The sequence below is a fragment of the Tachyglossus aculeatus genome, chromosome 11 (genome assembly GCF_015852505.1).
Source record: "Tachyglossus aculeatus isolate mTacAcu1 chromosome 11, mTacAcu1.pri, whole genome shotgun sequence".
Classification (NCBI taxonomy): Eukaryota; Metazoa; Chordata; class Mammalia; order Monotremata; family Tachyglossidae; genus Tachyglossus; species Tachyglossus aculeatus.
In genome coordinates this window covers 7309299-7326143 of record NC_052076.1, presented here as the reverse complement: position 1 = coordinate 7326143, position 16845 = coordinate 7309299, and the positions used below count along the sequence as shown (strand labels likewise).

Sequence of the window (16845 nt, the reverse complement as noted above, 5' to 3'; positions counted from 1 at the left end):
AGGATTAGAACCCGAGTCCTTCCGACTCCCTCACCCATGCTGTATCCACTAGGCCACGCTGCGTGTTCCCTGCATCATTGGAAGCAGCGTGGCTCAGTGGAGTCAGAGGTCATGGGTTCAAGTCCCGGCTCCACCAATTGTCATCTGTGTGACTTTGGGCACTGTGCCTCAGTGACCTCATCTGTAAAATGGGGATTAAGACTGTGAACCTCACGTGGGACAACCTGATCACCTTGTAACTTCCCCAGCGCTTAGAACAGTGCTTTGCACAATGTAAGCGCTTAATAAATGCCATTATTATTATTATTGGAAAGTAGTGAACTCTAGCCTCAGTGGCATGGGGTGACTCCAAGGGACTTCCTGCCATTTTCACAGTGCTCAGCGCTTAGAACAGTGCTTGGCACTTAGTAAGCGCTTAACAGATATCACCATTATTATCATCTTGAGGTCCCCTGGTGAACGTAAGTGTCCCACATCTACCGGACTCAGTCCCCTTTCAGGAACACTTTCAAAATCAGGGTCACGGTATCTCCCAGGGCCTTGATGATGCATCTCGGCGCCTTCTCTTTCTAGCCTGGCTGGGAGTTTTGGGAAGTGCCGTGGGGGAAAATCAGTGGGAAGTGTCAGACCCATTCGCAGTTAATGCGCTCACCAAACTAAAGACCTCTTACTCACCCAGGTGGACGGAGCCCGCTGCCCCCGCGACCCGGCCGGGCTCGGCAGGCTGATTTATTGTATTCCTTTCCTAGAGCGTGCTCCCGAGATCCTTCTCAGTCCATTGCTAACAGACTGAAAGAGATGTACGAGCTCTATTGTCAGCACTCCCAGGCAGATGGGGACTTCGGGAGCTGCGCCAGAGGTAAGGGTTTTCATTTGGGGTTTGGAAATGCGGGAATAGGGGAAGTGGAGCGTGGCTCTGTTCCATGCGGCAGTAGAACTGAGCCGAAGTCGAGGCCGGGTGGGATCTGAGTCAGAGATGTAAAGTGCCCTCAATTCAACCTCAGGCTCATAACTCCAGCCAAGAGGGGCCTTCTGGAAGTCCCTGCTTCTGCCTTCGAAAGAAGCGGGCTGCTGATTCAGTTTTTGGTGCTCCAACTCTGTGGCTTCAGAGGAATAGATTGTGTAGGTGTGTGGTATTTGTTAAGCGCTTACTATGTGCCAGGCACTCTGTTGAGCACTGTGTGGATACAAGACCCATTGTTGGGTAGGGATTGTCTCTCTTTGTTGCTGGATTGTAATTTCCAAGCGCTTAGTACAGTGCTCTGCACACAGTAAGCGCTCAATAAATGCGATTGAATGAATGAAGATAATCAGATTGGATGCAGTGTATGTCCCACCTGGGGCTCACCGTATTAATTCTCATTTTACAGATGAGGAAACTGAGGCACAAAGAAGCTAAGTGGCTTACTTGAGGTCACACAGCAGATGGCAACCACTAGGCCATGGGGTGGATAGAGCCTGGGCCTGGGTTCTAATCCTGATTCCGCCACCTGTCTGTTGTGTGACCATGGGTAAGTCACTTAACTTCTCTGCGTCTCATCTGTTAAATGGGGATTAAGATTGTGAGCCCCATGTGAGACATGGACTGTGTCCAACCCGATTATCTTGTATTTACCCCAGTGCCTGGCACATGGTAAGGGTTTAACAAACAGCTGTAAAAAAAAAATAGATGCTGCTGAGTGTCTTATTTCTTGGTCAGCATAGTGACATCCCCGCCCTTCTATTTGAAAGATAAGAGGTAGCCAGGTGCCCATTTGGTGGAGAGAGAAAATATTACTTTTAACCTGAGACAACCCCAAGGCCCGAGGAAATGATTTTGGCTTGTGGCAGCAGCAGCTGCCTCTTTATTCCCACTGATGTATTTAAGCGGCTTGAGGAACACTGCCTTTCCCCAAGGCAGACCACTTGGATCCACACTTGGAAATATTCCTAGGTCTGAGATCCTTGAATGAAGCAAACAAATTTCATTGGAGAGCTGGAAAGAAATGTGTATCTGAGGGCCCCAAGTCCAGTGAAGAGACTCAGAGGAATTTGACTGCTAAAAGGCAGGTCAAATAACTTGGGTGTAGAACTTTTGGGGGTTAAGGCCGGGACAGGCGCGAGGGATGGAAGAAGAAGGCGAGGCCTTGTTTTTGGTCATGTGTCATTTTCCCTGCCAGTTGCACCACTCAGGCATCCCTGGCTCCGTGGGATTTGGGGTTTTATTTGGGAACTTTCCCCCTCTAGAGATCGAAAGCAAGCATTTTCGGCTTGCTGAAGTGCTTTACTACAAGGTGTTGGAATCCGTCCTGGAGCAAGAACGGAAACGACTGGGGGACACCGATTTGTCGGTAAGTGGACGGGGAAAAGATAAGGGCCTGCAGGGTGGGCCGCTTGGTTGTGCCACTGTGCCCAGGGGGTTTCCCCGGGAAGGAGCAGGTGCCTATGCTAGCTTGGCCCGCGGCCTTCAGCTCCACACCACGTTCATCATCATCATCATCATCAATCGTATTTATTGAGCCCTTCCTGTGTGCAGAGCACTGTACTAAGCGCTTGGGAAGTACAAGTCAGCTTCTGGGGTTTGGCTGTACCATTTCCCAGCATGGCTGGAGCTTAAGCCAACTCTGCTGCGTAGGGCAGTTAGGGTCAGTTGCCCCCTCTAGACTGTGAGCTGCTTGTGGGCAGGGAATGTGTTTGTTTATTGTTACATTGTATTCTCCCAAGCGCTTAGTTCAGTGCTGTGCACACACTAAGTGCTCAAATATGATTGAATGAATGAAAGGGTGAGGGGCTGAGTGTAGGGGCTTGGCTTTCAGACCCTCCAGACTGGGTCTTCCTTAGAGGCTCGGCAGGACACTCCGAGACTTTGTCTTGGGGTTGAACAGGAAGAGGGGGGACTAAGGACTTAACCTCAGGAGGGACACACTCCATCTAAAGCTACAGCAGGAACCTGGGGAGAACCTACAGATTTTTCCCGGGTCAGTGTCTGCCCTGGTCGAGAAATCAAATTGTTATGCTGTAGTCTTAGACAAACTTTCATCATTCAGCAATGGCAGCATATTAAAAAAAAAAACATCGGCCAGAGAAGCTGCAGCCAGGCCTGGTTTCGTACCAGAGAGAGATGGTTTGTCAAAATGCGGACCCTAAAAGTGTATTTTCCCCATAGATATCATATTTACCACTACATCTCATCCAAAGTATGTTTACCTCCAAAGCTTCGGTACTTAAACCGTCCTTCTGAGGGGTTTTCCGGAGTGAGTCGTGTGTAGGCTGCTGGGCCACGGTTGTTTTGTGGAGGGGGCTAAAGGACCTGTGTCTCCCCAACTACCGTCTGCAGGGCATCCTGGAGCAGGACGCCTTCCACCGCTCCCTTCTGGCCTGCTGCCTGGAGATCATCACTTTCTCTTACAAGCCTCCCGGGAACTTTCCCCTGATCACTGAAATCTTCGACGTGCCCCTCTATCATTTTTACAAGGTAATTTGGTTGAGTGGCTGGGGCGGGTGGTCCGTGTAGGTCGGAGCCTCCCGCGACCGGAACGGGGAGGCGGCGGGGCCGACTGGCTTAGCCGGCCCCGCTTGCTCAGACCCTTCAAAGACTTCTCCTCCTTTGAGGAGCTATTGAGTGACTTTGAGGTCATTCATGGAGGACTGGGAGAGGTGTGGAGGCAGTATCGTGGGGTTAAGTGAATTTGAGTTTCGGTCTTGAAAGGTGAATTGGGGGAAATCGTGATATCTTTTCTCAACATCCCACCCCAAGCCAGTTCAGCGGCTGGCTACAAACTCCTGCAGGCTCTACAGGGCAGAGCTCGGGGCTGTCGTCTTCCTCTGAGGCAGGAGAGCGGGGAAAAAGCGGCTGGTAGGAAATGGATGGAAATACCCCTCCTCTTTCCGTCATGCTGGGGAAATGAAGTATCACTGGAAAGCAGAAGCGTTTCAGCTTCAGCAGCCCCCTCTCCTCTTAAGCTGGCTCCGCTTCATTATCTAGACAACTGGAGAATTGAGAGGAGCTGTGGACCGCTACCTCTTGCATTGATATTGATCTCCTCTGTCCCGACTAGCCCGGAGCAGACCTATCTTGCCCAGGATTGGCTGGGATATAATAATAATAATAATAATAATAATAATAATAATAATAATAGTAATAATAGCATTTAAGTGCTTACTATGTGCAAAGCACTGTTCTAAGCCCTGGGGGGATACAAGGTGATCACGATGTCCCACGTGGGGCTCACAGTCTTCATCCCCATTTTACAGATAAGGGAACTGAGGCTCAGAGAAGTTAAGTGACTTCCCCAAGGTCACACAGCAGACGTGGGGGGGCGGGGCTTCAAACCCATGACCTCTGACTCCCAAGCCCGGGCTTTTTCCACTGAGCCACGCTGCTTCTCTACGACGAGTTCCTCATTAGAGTCACTGAGCCTTTAGGTCTTGACTGTCCCTTTCCCACAGCAACGGTACTTTTTTTTTTTCCTTTTTTATGTATTTCAGGTGATAGAAGTGTTCATTAGGGCCGAAGACGGCCTTTGCAGAGAGGTGGTCAAGCACCTTAATCATATCGAGGAGCAGATCTTGGACCACATGGCGTGGAAGCCAGACTCCCCGCTGTGGGACAGGATCCGAGACAATGAGAACAAGGTTCCCACCTGTGAAGAGGTAAGGAAAAGGCCCTGACGTGTCCTGGAAGAGTGAGAGGCCTGATCACCATGTTGTCCTTGAACCGCCTGGAGACGGAGTCGCTCGGGCACAACCGCTGGGCTCTGCTCTTGCACCTCCCAAGGCCATAATGCTGAGATTCGCTGGGCATATTGGGGCTTGCAAGGGATATCAGCAGCCTGCTGCTGCTGGCAACCCAGCAGAGAAGCAGCGTGGCTCAGTGGGAAGAGCCCGGGCTTTGAAGTCAGAGGTCATGGGTTCAAATCCCGGCTCCGCCGGTTGTCAGCTGTGTGACTTCGGGGAAGTCACTTCACTTCTCTGGGCCTAAGTTACCTCATCTGTAAAAAAAAATGGGGATGAAGACTGTGAGCCCACTGTTGGGTAGGGACTGTCTCTATGTGATGCCAATTTGTACTTCCCAAGCGCTTAGTACAGTGCTCTGCATATAGTAAGCGCTCAATAAATACGATTGATTGATTGATTGATTGTGAGCCCCCTGTGGGACAACCTGATCACCTTGTAACCTCCCCAGCGCTTAGAACAGTGCTTTGCACATAATAAGCGCTTAATAAATGCCATAAAAAAAAAAAACCTGGCTGCTGGGAAGCAGCGTGGCTCAGTGGGAAGAGCTTGGGCTTTGGAGTCAGAGGTCATGGGTTCAAATGCCGACTCTGCCAATTGTCAGCTGTGTGACTTTGGGCAAGTCACTTAACTTCTCTGGGCCTCAGTTATCTGTAAACTGGGGATTCATTCATTCAATTGTATTTGTTGAGCGCTTACTGTGTGCAGAGCACTGTACTAAGCACTTGGGAAGTCCAAGTCGGCAACATATAGAGGCGGTCCCTACCTAAACAACCTGATCACCTTGTTACCTCCTCAGCACTTAGAACAGTGCTTTGCACATAGTAAGCGCCTAATACAGCGTGGCTCAGTGGAAAGGGCCCGGCCTTCGGAGTCTGAGGTCGTGGGTTCAGATCCCGGCTCCGCCACTTGTCAGCTGTGTGACTTTGGGCAAGTCCCTTCACTTCTCTGGGCCTCAGTTTCCCCACCTGTAAAATGGGGATGAAGACTGTGAGCCCCTCATGGGACAACCAGATTACCTTGTATCTACCCCAGCGCTTAGAACGGCGCTTTGCACATAGTAAGCGCTTAACAAATACCAACATTATTATTATTATTATTAATACCATTATTATTATTATTATAACCCCCAAGCGCTGAGTACAGAGAAGGAGCCTGTGAACTAAAAGAACAGCTTCATTAGTAGCGAATGGACACTCTCTAGCTGTCTGGCAGTTGACCGTTTTAAAGCCCTCCCCTGGAAGCGGTCAGGCACGAGGACTGGAGTGTTAGTTCCACTCCATTTAGATATTTGGAGCTGGCACAACGGGGGGACAAGTAGGGCGACTGCTCTTCCCTGGCACCGGGTTCTAATCTGCTTTTTTAGCCCGAGCGAGAGCGGCGGGTGTCGGAGATGTCCGCATTCCCTTCCGTTGCAGGTCATGCCGCCCCAGAACCTGGAGAGAGGTGATGGCGGGAATATGGCCGGCTCCCCTATGACCCCCAGAAGGGTCAGCGAAGTGCGTGCTGAAACCGGAGGTCCTGGGAGAAGTAAGTTGAGAGAAGTAAGATGACCCCCGGCCCACGTCATCCCCCGGGCCTGGAATGCCCTCCCTCTGCCCCTCCGCCAAGCTAGCTCTCTTCCTCCCTTCAAGGCCCTGCTGAGAGCTCACCTCCTCCAGGAGGCCCTCCCAGACTGAGCCCCTTCCCTTCTCTCCCCCTCGTCCCCCTCTCCATCCCCCATCTTACCTCCTTCCCTTCCCCACAGCACCTGTATATATGTATATATGGTTGTACACATTTATTACTCTGTCTTACTTGTACATTTCTATCCTATTTATTTTATTTTGTTGGTATGTTTGGTTCTGTTCTCTGTCTCCCCCTTTTAGACTGTGAGCCCACTGTTGGGTAGGGACTGTCTCTATGTGTTGCCAATTTGTACTTCCCAAGCGCTTAGTACAGTGCTCTGCACATAGTAAGCGCTCAATAAATACGATTGATTGATTGATTGATTGATTGATTGAGAGGCGCAGAGGTGGGCAGGAGAGACCACTTATCCCAGTTAGCTCACAAGAGCCGGAAGAATCCCGTCTTTTCCCCAGAGCTGCTGGGCTCCCATCCTTCTTGTCTTCCTTCCGAGCCCTCTGCTTCCATTTTAACCGCGGCGCGACACTACTGACCTGCCTTTTTCGCCACGCTGACCCCTCGATCACTCTCTGGCCACCTCCCCGTCGGCTGCTTGGTGCTTCCCAGCAGGTGGGCCACCTCGCAGTTGTCCTCCTGAGCTGGATTCAGTGGGGCTAAACTCTGCCAACTTGCTTTCTGACCCTGTCCCTGCTCTGCACACAGTAAGCGCTCAATAAATACGATTGATTGATTGATTGTCCCCCAAGGTTAGACACACGGGGTCTAGGACCAGCGTGGCCGCACCCTCTCCTGCCCCACGTATGCTCTTTCCAAAGAAATCCACCCGCTACCGTCTGCTTGGAACGATCAGTGGTATCTGTTGAGCACTTACTCTGTACAGAGCACTGGACTGAGCCCCCGGCAGAGTATAATACAGTAGCTGGTGGGCAGTCGGGAGGCCCGACCACAGGGCGCCCTGAAAGAAACACGGAGTTTTCATTTTTCACAATTGCGTAGTGACAGGCCAGAGGGTGGGCACCAGTTAGCTGCTGGCCCTGTTAAATGGGGATTCGGGTGAGACTGGATCCAAGGCAGAATACCTCACCCTGCCCACTTTGGAGGTAAGTGGGGAAATAGCGCGGAGCTGAGAGAACCATCCGGGTAGGCAGAGGGAACTTTCATACCGGGACAGGTGAACCGCCAAAGACGGGGGTTCTGAGCGCTTAATAAATGCCATTATTATTATTATTATTCTCGAGGCTCACGCTGGAACCGGTGTCTCCCTGGGGGGTTTGACTTGCAGCTCTGCCAGGTTCTCCGACCGGCCTGTACGAACGATACAGTTCCCCGGCAGCCAGCGCTACCAGGAGGCGACTGTTTGCAGACAACGACAGCCCCTCGGAAGCCGCGCCGCCCGGCAGGGCCCCCCCCCAGACCTTGGTCGGCCCCACGGCGGCCGAGTCCGTGTCGGTTGCCCCGGTCGCCCCGGTCCCCGGCCAGACCCTGGTCACCATGGCAACCGCCACGGTGACGGCCAATAACGGACAGACGGTGACGATCCCCGTTCAAGGTGAGGAGTCGTCGGTCGGTCGGTCGTGTTTGTTGGGCACCGGCTGTGTGCGGAGCGCTGTACTAAGCGCTCGGAGGGGCACCGCTGCCAAAGTGGGCGAGGCTGGAGCCCGGCCCGCATCCACGTTGCCCTTCTCTCCCGAAACACAGGCATCGCCAACGAGAACGGCGGCATCACGTTCTTCCCGGTCCAAGTCAACGTCGGGGGCCAGGCCCCGGCCGTGGCGGGGTCGGTGCCGCCCCTCAGTGCCCAGGCCCTGGCCGGGACCCTCAGCCCCCAGCAGATGTCCGGCACCCCCTTGCAGGTCCCGGGCCAGGTGGCCATTCAGCCCCTGTCCCCCTGTGGCCAGCAGCGGAGGCAGGGCCAGGCTTCTGCCGCCGCCGCCGGCCTCAGGCCTAGGAAGACCAGCTCCTTGTCGCTCTTCTTCCGGAAGGTAAGCGCCCCCCCCCCCCACACCCGCCCCGGGCCGGCGGCTCCGCCCCCGCGACCCTCACTGCCGCGTGGCGCCGGCGCCCTACTCTCCCCGTCCCCGTCCCCCCAGGTCTACCACCTGGCCAGCGTCCGCCTCCGCGACCTCTGCGCCAAGCTGGAGATCTCGGACGAGCTGAGGAAAAAGATCTGGACCTGCTTCGAGTTTTCCGTGGTTCAGTACCCGGAGCTCATGCGGGACCGCCATCTGGACCAGCTGTTGATGTGTGCCATCTACGTGATGGCCAAGGTAAGCGGCACCCGGCCTGGGGCGGCCCGCGTGGGAAGCCTGCCCCGCTGGGCCCGGCTTCCCTGCCGCACTCCCCCTTCCCTTCCCAGGTCACCAAAGACGACAAATCCTTCCAGAACATCATGCGCTGCTATCGGACTCAGCCCCAGGCCCGGAGCCAGGTAAGATCCCACCCCCCGGCTCCGACGCATTAGCTGCTCAGTCACTGGCTCGTTGAGACAATTTTGGGGAGTGCTTCTAATAATAATAATAATTATGGTATATAAGTGCTTACTATGTGCCAAGCACTGTTCCGAGAGCTAGGGTAAATACAAGGTAATCAGGTTGTCCTATGTAGGGCTCACAGTATATAAAATGGGCTCATTTTATAGATGAGGTAAATGAGGTGCAGAGAAGAAGTTAAGTGGCTTGCCCAAGTTCCCACAGCAGAGAAGTGGCAGAGCCGGGATTAGAACCTACATCCTCTGACTCCCGAGCCCGGGCTCTTTCCACTAGGCCACACTGCCCCTCTGGGTCCAATGCATGGGACGGACTGCTTAGGTGGGGGGCTTGGGGAGGAAGGGGCAAAATTGCTCTAGCAAAAGCTGCCTCCCCTAACCCGTGGTTAAACCTCGAAGTGCCAAGAACCAGAAGGATTGAGGTTCTTATTCTGGCTCTACCACTCATCTGCTGTGTGAACTTCTCATCGCTTTTCTGGGCCTCAGTTATCAGTAAAATGGGGAGTGAAGACCGTGGGCCCCGTGTGGGACCACAGACTGCGCCTACCCCAGCGCTTGGAACAGTGCCTGGCCCGTAATACACACTTAATACCGTTAAAAATAAAAAAAGGTGTGGGTTCTCCTATGGGCGCAGGACGGCGATGGTCCTTCCTCCCAGCCAGATGAAAGAGGTCTTGCTCTCGGCTAGTCCCGGCCTGCTGCGTTTCAGCATTTTTCTGAGACCCGATAAAAGATGGATGCCTGTTTGGGAAAATTAAACTTCAGACAGAACGTAGTTTTTGATGAGAACGGCAGCAGAGGGAATGTTCTACATGCCAGGTTAAATTCTCAGCGGGGAACTTTTTTTTTTTTAACCAGAACTGGTGCCAAATTGCTCCTCTGCGCACACACACACTCCCTCTCTCTCACTTGAACACAATAACAGTGGTGCTGGGTGGGTAATTTTGAAAGCCACTTTTCCCCGACCGAGGTCAGGCGGAGCCGGGCCAGTTTTGCGGCCCCTCACCCTCCGCCTGGTCTGTAGGTGTACCGCAGCGTCCTCATAAAGGGAAGACGCCGCAGGAGAAATTCCGGCAGCAGCGACAGCCGAAGCCACCAGAATTCGCCCACCGAGCTGAGCAAGGAAAGGGGTAAGCTCCGGCTTGCCGCGGCTCTAGCGGGCCTTCCATCAACCCCTTTACTATTTCTGCTAGGACCCAGCTGTGTCCTGCTCCCCGCAAGCTGGGCTCGTGGTGAGAGATGACAGCGTGGGTAGGCAGAATGCTTGCGTTCCCCCCCATACCACTTCCTCCCCCGCTCCCGGATATTGTCCCCATTAAGGAACAGAGGTACAAGGGGGTTAAGTCACGCAGAAGGACAGGGGCAAGGCTGGGGGACCGCTTTTGGTATCCTGTGCAGCGTCTTATCACCCTAAAGCGATCTGGCTAGGCTGGGAGCGCCCCAGCCTCTGCCCTGAGGGCGGGCGGGCACCTCCCTCTTCCTGAGGCGGGTGCCGCCCCCGTGCTCGCCCCGTGCAGCCAGCAGAGACTCGAGCCCGGTGATGCGGTCCAGCAGCACCCTGCCCGTGCCCCAGCCCAACAGCGCGCCCCCGACACCCACCCGCCTCACCGGCCCCAACAGCGACATCGAGGAGGAAGAGAGGGGCGACCTCATCCAGTTCTACAACAACATCTACATAGAACAGATCAGGACCTTTGCCCTGAAATACTCTCAGGCCAACTCGGTAAGATCCCTCTCCTCCGGCCACTCCGCGACTCTCAGGTTTTCCCCGGACCGCAGCCGAGCGGAGATCGCCTGGGCCGTCCAAGAGGAATGGGGGATGAAAACTCCCGGGGTTACTCAAAAATGACCGTCTCGCCCTCAGCGAAGGGGGGCTGCCCCCCGCCCCCCAAAAACATCCCGCTTCCTTTGGCAGGCCGAGGCGCCTCCGCTGTCCCCCTTCCCGTTTGTGCGGACCGGCTCTCCCCGCCGCATCCAGCTGTCCCAGAACCACTCGGTCTACATCTCCCCGCACAAGAACGAATCCATGCTGTCTCCGCGGGAGAAGATCTTCTACTACTTCAGCAGCAGCCCCTCCAAGGTGAGAGCCCCAGGGGTCCACGAGCCGCCCCGTCGGTGACTGAGGCCGCTCGCGACGGCTCCGTCAGCCCCGACGCCCCCGTGGTTCAGCCCGCTCTGCGTCTTGGTGCCGCAGAGGCTGAGAGAGATCAACAGCATGATCAGGACGGGGGAGACGCCCACAAAGAAGCGAGGCATTCTGCTGGAGGACGGGAGCGAGTCGCCCGCCAAGAGGCTCTGCCCGGAAAACCACACCGCTTTACTGCGCCGTCTCCAGGACGTGGCGAACGACCGGGGGTGCCATTAAGGTCAGTCCCCCGCCTCGGACCGGACTGCTTGTCTCAATCAGGGAGCCACAGCAGCGCCTTAGGGTATGCCAAAGAAGGGCTCTCCTCCTCCACCTGGACAGAAAGGGATGGAAGAGAAACGGTCCCATTCCCCCTTTCCTCCCCCCACGGCAGCATCCTGCATTTCCCACCCCTACTCGTCTCCTGGGAAGCGGGCGGAATGAAGGCGGTTTAGCCTCCCTCCCGTGGGCCTCTAAAATAGGGAGGGGTGGGGGTTTCTCTTAGAGGACAACAACAGCACGGGGTTTGGAGCTGAAAAGCAGCCTAGGAGCAACAGGGCTCCTACACACGAGCTCCGCTCCCCCTTGACTTCCAGGCTCTGTGTGTGTGTGTGTGTGTATGTGTGTGTGGGTGCACGTGGGTGCTTGTCTAGTTTTTAGCCCTCTTGGGAAAATCGTGTGGATAGTGATTTGATTTTGCCGTAGCTGTGCAATGCGTTGAAGGGAACTTGATCAGGAGTGGCACTTTAGGGCGGAAAAGTCAGGTTTTGATCATCCGAGCGAGTCACGCTGGCCTATGGCGCTTTTCTACCACCGCGAACCAGCCTCCTCCTCCGAAAGAGTGAGTTGGCGAGACAACCCCCCATCACCGTTACCTTTCCAACTGCTCCTTTAACCCTCGCGGGGCCTCTTCGTAACGTCCGTCTGGGGGTTTTCACAGGTGAAGCCGGCAGCTTTGTCCGTCTTTTGGGGTGAGAGGGGAGAGAGACGCAAGAATACGACTCCAAACCTAGAATCAGGCATGCCTTTTTCCTCCGGGCGGAGGAGGTGGGGGATGAGACAAGTCAGTGATGGAGCTGGGGCATTTCCAGACTAGCTCCGACAGGCGCGGGGGGCCTGCTGCCCGCCCCTCCGGGACCCTCCTTCTCACCAAGCAGGCGGAGGACGACGGCCGGGTAGAAGTGGTTTCCGCTGGCTCGGCCCTTCTCCTTCTTCTCCTCAGTAGCACTTGCCCCCTGCGTTAGACTAGGAAACGTTAAAAGTGCTTTCGCCACTCAGCTCCCCACTTTTAATCGGTCCCGTCCGGCCCCTTTAAAAGCTGAATGCGTCTAGTCGTGTCATTAGGGAAGACTTAATTCAGTGGAAAATTGAATTAGTAGGAAACGAGTTACCGGGTAACTTTTTAATTTCGTGTCTTAAATGGGGAATTCTATTCTAAAACGCTGTTCGTGTAATGTACAAAATATTTATAAAGTCATCCATCCGCTACCCTACTGCTAAAACGTAACCTTTGTATGAAAATACTGCAAGTGTATTATTTTTCAATAAAGCCTTTAAAAAAGAAGAAAGACCTCCGGGCCCCCCCGTTTAGCGTGCAGCTGGGAGAGCCGGGTTCCGTTTGTACCCCCTTCCTTGGTCGACAAATGACGACAATCCACAAATTGACTTTTCAGATTTATTGTCACTACTGCCACACATCAGTCACCATAGCACACTACTGTCAATTTCTTAAGAATATTTTATTAAACCCCCGCGGAGAGAGAGAGATAAAATAACCATTTAAAAATACTTTAACCGTATTTGCTTTAAAAAAAAGCTACCGCTCCATAGTGTTCTGGTCTCCTCTCGGACTAATGTGTGCTTCAGTGACAGAATCCACTTTAAAGTCGGGGAAAGAAAAATAAAAAGAGCTAAGACTAGCCGTCCCAGTTTATCTTCCCTTGAAAGTGCTAGATGAGTTACCGAACCAGCTATCTACGTACAAGTCCGCATCCGAAACGTATGTACAGCCTAAACCCTGCATTTTAAGACCGTTAAATAATACGTAGTGTTGAATTCCGTCGGCTAGATTAAACGGACGCAGCTTACCTCCGCCGTCGGCTTCCCCCGCCAACCATGGGGCCGGTTAGCCGAAGGTTTTTTAAAATGCCATTCCTGGAAGGAAAAATAAGATTCCAAAGCCCAAAACGCAATCCCCCAACAAACCGGAGCATCGACGCCGTCGACCTCCTCGGAGAAGCTTCCAAGTAACCGAAGTATCGCCTTCAAGAGGGGTTGCCACAACGGTGGTCAAAACTAAATGCGTAAGGAAAACGCGGAGATGGCCCGCCGTTTTGAGCAGTTTTACTCCCTACGGTCACCGCCACGGGTCAGCTGAACCAGTCCAACTCTTCCTTGCCCGTCGGCCGAAAGTGCCCGGTGCACCGGAGTCCGCAAGCTTTAGGTTGTGACTGTTTTTTCCTCTTTACTGAAGGGCTGCACCGAGCCGGGCTTCACCCAAGACAGGCCAGAGACATGGAGACTTTTGCCGTGTTGCTCTTCCGGCTTCTTCTAGGCACAAAGTCAAAAGAGAAGATCATTAAGACCCTCGGGGGGCGGTTGCAGGGGGAGGGGGCGGCGTGCGGAGGAACTTCCGGTTTAGGTCCGCTCGGAGATTTCAACGCAAAGACGAAGAGCCACCGGCCGGGATTTTCAGGTAGCCGGAGCGTCGGGAATTTAAAAGCGTCAACCTGAAAATCCGGGGTGGGCTCAGAGCGCAGGCAATATTTAAACATGTGGTTCTCGTGGAGTTAAAAGGTCGCGCTACCTACTTTCTGAGTCAGCATCTTCTCTCTGGCCTCGTCGTGTACAGAGGGATTCCACGGAGAAAAACTGGGGGAGAAGAGATGCAAGAGGCGCGTGTGAACCGCTGTCCGACAACACCCCTCCTAGGTCAGGGAGCCGGCTGCTCTTTGAAAGCCACTCTCCCCCGGGAGAACCAACCTTGGGCCGGGGTGGTTTTGGTTCTCGAGTTCCAAGGCTCCATTTTTCCAGCCTTGGCACATAGTAGTAAGCGCTTAACAAATACCATCATTATTATCCTAAACGGAGGAGAGGGGGACGAGGTCGCAGTAGTGGCCAGAGCTGAATTTGGGGTTCCGGGGAGCGCTTTGCCGAGCCCGGGACCAGGCCTCCCGACCCCTCCTAGCCTGTAAGTTCATTGTGGGCAGGGACCGCGTCGGTCACCTCTGCTGTACTGTGCTCTACACACAGTAAGCGTTCAGTAAGTACATCGCTGACGATAGGGGCTGATCAGCTCTCCCTGCTGCAGAAGCAAAGGAGGAGGATGGGAAAGGGAGAGAGCGGCGTGAGCAGAATCGTATTTATTGAGCGCTTACTATGTGCAGAGCCCTGTACTAAGCGCTTGGGAAGTACAAAGGTTACTTGACAGCAGATGCTGCTCCTGCCCACCTCTCTCCCGTCTGGGGGTCGCTGGGGGGGGGCCGCAGCCCCTCCCTACTTAGTGCCCCATCCTACTCCTTGACTTTCCAGTGCAGCCCCTGCAGTCTACAAGCTGGCCCTACCCCACCCCCTCTCCGCTCCAACCAGGATGCTTTGGCCTTAGCTTGTCCTAGGGATGATACTTAAAATGGGGGTGAAGACTGTGTGCCCCAAGTGGGACAACCTGATCACCCTGTATCCCCCAGCGCTTAGAACAGTGCTTTGCACATAGTAAGCGCTTAACAAATGCCACCATTATTATTATTATTGTACTTGCAGGGAGGAGAGGAAACACACGGGCTTGCCTGGGTGCCCCCCGCCTCTCTAGGAAGGGGAAGAAAAAAGGGCTGGGGGGACAGACATGCAGAATCAGGAGAGTCCCAGCAGGATGGACGGAGGGAGGGAGGAAGGAGGGAAAAAGCATGTGGGAAAGCCGTTGAAATAGATACGGATCTTTTAAGAGCTCGCAAGAGGAACTGAAACTTAGAACAAAGTAGAAACTTTCAAAGACAGAGAGCCCAGTGACCCAAAAGCAAACACAAATTACGATGAGCTTAGTGTCCTGTTTCCAACCGCCCAAGACAACACAGAGCTTTGTCCGCCAGGCAGAGAAAGAGCGACGGGTGGGGAGAGGAGAGGAAAATGAGAGGGGGGAGGAGGAACACGGCTATAACTCTGGCCGAGAATGGGCACGTCTGCTGGTCTGTCTGTGGGAAAGTGCCAGAGCTCGGCACACCTGGACTTCGGATTGGGAAGTAGGTGGAGGCCTCAACCTGGAACAATCCCCAAGGCAGAAGTAACTTACCTAATTGCATAGGGATCCTCGATTTTCGGCTGATCGAACAGGCGGCTGCTGCATAGTCTGACGCTGTCGACCACTTTGCTCTTAAACAGCTGAACATCTTTCTCGTACCTAAGCGAGAGAGGTAAGGGTCACGACACTTCCTCCGCCAGCGAGAGCCCTCCTCCGGCCGGCCGGCCCCCCGACCCCCCCCGAGCCACCTACAGCACCGCAGCCTCGGGGTTCAGAGGGCTGGTCGTGTCGATCTTGTAGAAAACCCGGCGGGCGTACATCAGCACTTGCCATATGTGGTTGTGGTTCCGCCTGCGGAGGAAGCGGGCGGTGGAGATGGGCGCCTCCCCCTCTCCCCGGCCCCCGGCCCCCACCTCTGCTGCGGGGGGAGAGAAGCTGGGATCACTGACCTCCATTTGGCAAATGCTCTCTTCACATCCAATTCACCTGAGAGAGGATCGACTAGCGGGTGGAAGACCGGGCTATCGAACACCAGGCGCTGCGGGGGAGAGATTTCCAAGTCACATCAGGGAGCAAGGAGGGGTGGGGGTGGCCGCCCGGGAACGGGGGAGATGGCTAATCTGGGGGTCGACTCGACCGGAAAAGGCGCCTCGACAGCTTGAAGTAGCACCTCGGTCACCCTGAAAAGGCAGCTTATCGGTCTGTAGGCGCGCCTTGGGGGGCGAAGGGCATCCTGTTGGGGTTAACTCGGGCCAGGCCGGGCCCTCGCTCCCTAGGTAGAGACGATGGATTATATCCAGGGAACTTATTCCCTGAAAAGGACCCGACCAAAAAAAGTCTAAGCAAAAGAAATCCATCTGGGGCCACAGCTCTCCTAGACAACACCATTCCCGCCCGTTACATCGGGCAGGGAAGATAGGCCCAGTCTCAGTCTCCCTCCTAAGCGGCACGATGAAGGTGCAGTGGGAGGAGCAAAGAGTCACTTACACCACTAAACTCTGCAATCTGTCACCGCCTTTCCCAGCCCCTACACACACACACACACACACACACACACAGACAGCCGCCCACGTCTCTCTCACACACACACACACACACACACACACACACACACACACACACACGCCCGCCCGCCCACATCTCTCTACTTACCGGACAGTCACCGTCCGGATAGTTGTCGGGAATATAAACTGTAAACTTGAACACTCCGTCTTGGTAGAGTCCGTGCCGAATGAATATCACACCGAACCACACTGGGGAAGGAAGAGGGAAAGTCAGCTGGGGTCGAAGCAACGGGACCGAGGAATTTAGAGAGTGAATCTTCCTCTTACTTAATGCCGATCGGTACGACGGCTGCACGTAGACTCCGGGCAGTTTCTGTTTCACCACCAACGTACTGTAAGGAGGAGCACGAGAGAGGGAGGGTCACCCCAGGGAGGTGGCATTTAGGGGGGAAGGAGCTGATGGCCCCGACCTAGCAGCAGGGGAACGGCCTGCCCGGTCAGGTCAGGGAGATCGAGGCCGGGACAGTAACGGTCACCGTTGCGACAACGGAATCGGGTGGGAAGCCAAGGCGAAAGCCAGACTGGCCCGAGGCAGGACGCAGGATGTAGGATGCAGGGCCCGTGGGGACTCCGGGACCCCACCCACGCCTCTCTGGCC

General features: G+C 54.5%; 2 protein-coding genes across 6 annotated transcripts in view; one reads left to right on the top strand and one right to left on the bottom strand.

Moving 5' to 3' along the window:
- Positions 1-13508, top strand: part of RBL2 (RB transcriptional corepressor like 2) — a 44728-nt gene extending 31220 nt beyond the window's left edge. Inside the window, exons 10-23 of one of the 2 annotated variants that reach the window (XM_038753773.1) lie at positions 750-859; positions 2227-2330; positions 3317-3454; positions 4468-4632; positions 6132-6243; positions 7622-7888; positions 8038-8321; positions 8430-8606; positions 8696-8767; positions 9849-9954; positions 10342-10547; positions 10740-10904; positions 11019-11190; positions 13423-13508. In XM_038753773.1, the coding sequence (XP_038609701.1) occupies positions 750-859; positions 2227-2330; positions 3317-3454; positions 4468-4632; positions 6132-6243; positions 7622-7888; positions 8038-8321; positions 8430-8606; positions 8696-8767; positions 9849-9954; positions 10342-10547; positions 10740-10904; positions 11019-11189 (2077 nt within the window). In that variant the 3' untranslated portion in view covers position 11190; positions 13423-13508. Of the gene's footprint in view, positions 1-749; positions 860-2226; positions 2331-3316; positions 3455-4467; positions 4633-6131; positions 6244-7621; positions 7889-8037; positions 8322-8429; positions 8607-8695; positions 8768-9848; positions 9955-10341; positions 10548-10739; positions 10905-11018; positions 11213-13422 lie in introns of those variants that run through there. The other variant, XM_038753772.1, reaches the window with a different exon arrangement.
- Positions 12611-16845, bottom strand: part of LOC119934322 (AKT interacting protein) — a 43186-nt gene continuing 38951 nt past the window's right edge. For 3 of the 4 annotated variants that reach the window (XM_038753775.1, XM_038753774.1, XM_038753776.1), the window contains 7 exons: positions 16515-16579; positions 16336-16436; positions 15633-15721; positions 15436-15534; positions 15235-15342; positions 13760-13820; positions 12611-13499 (listed from right to left, as the gene is read on the bottom strand). In XM_038753775.1, coding sequence (XP_038609703.1) covers positions 13389-13499; positions 13760-13820; positions 15235-15342; positions 15436-15534; positions 15633-15721; positions 16336-16436; positions 16515-16579 — 634 coding nt within the window. In that variant the 3' untranslated portion in view covers positions 12611-13388. The remainder of the gene's footprint in view (positions 13500-13759; positions 13821-15234; positions 15343-15435; positions 15535-15632; positions 15722-16335; positions 16437-16514; positions 16580-16845) is intronic. The other variant, XM_038753777.1, reaches the window with a different exon arrangement.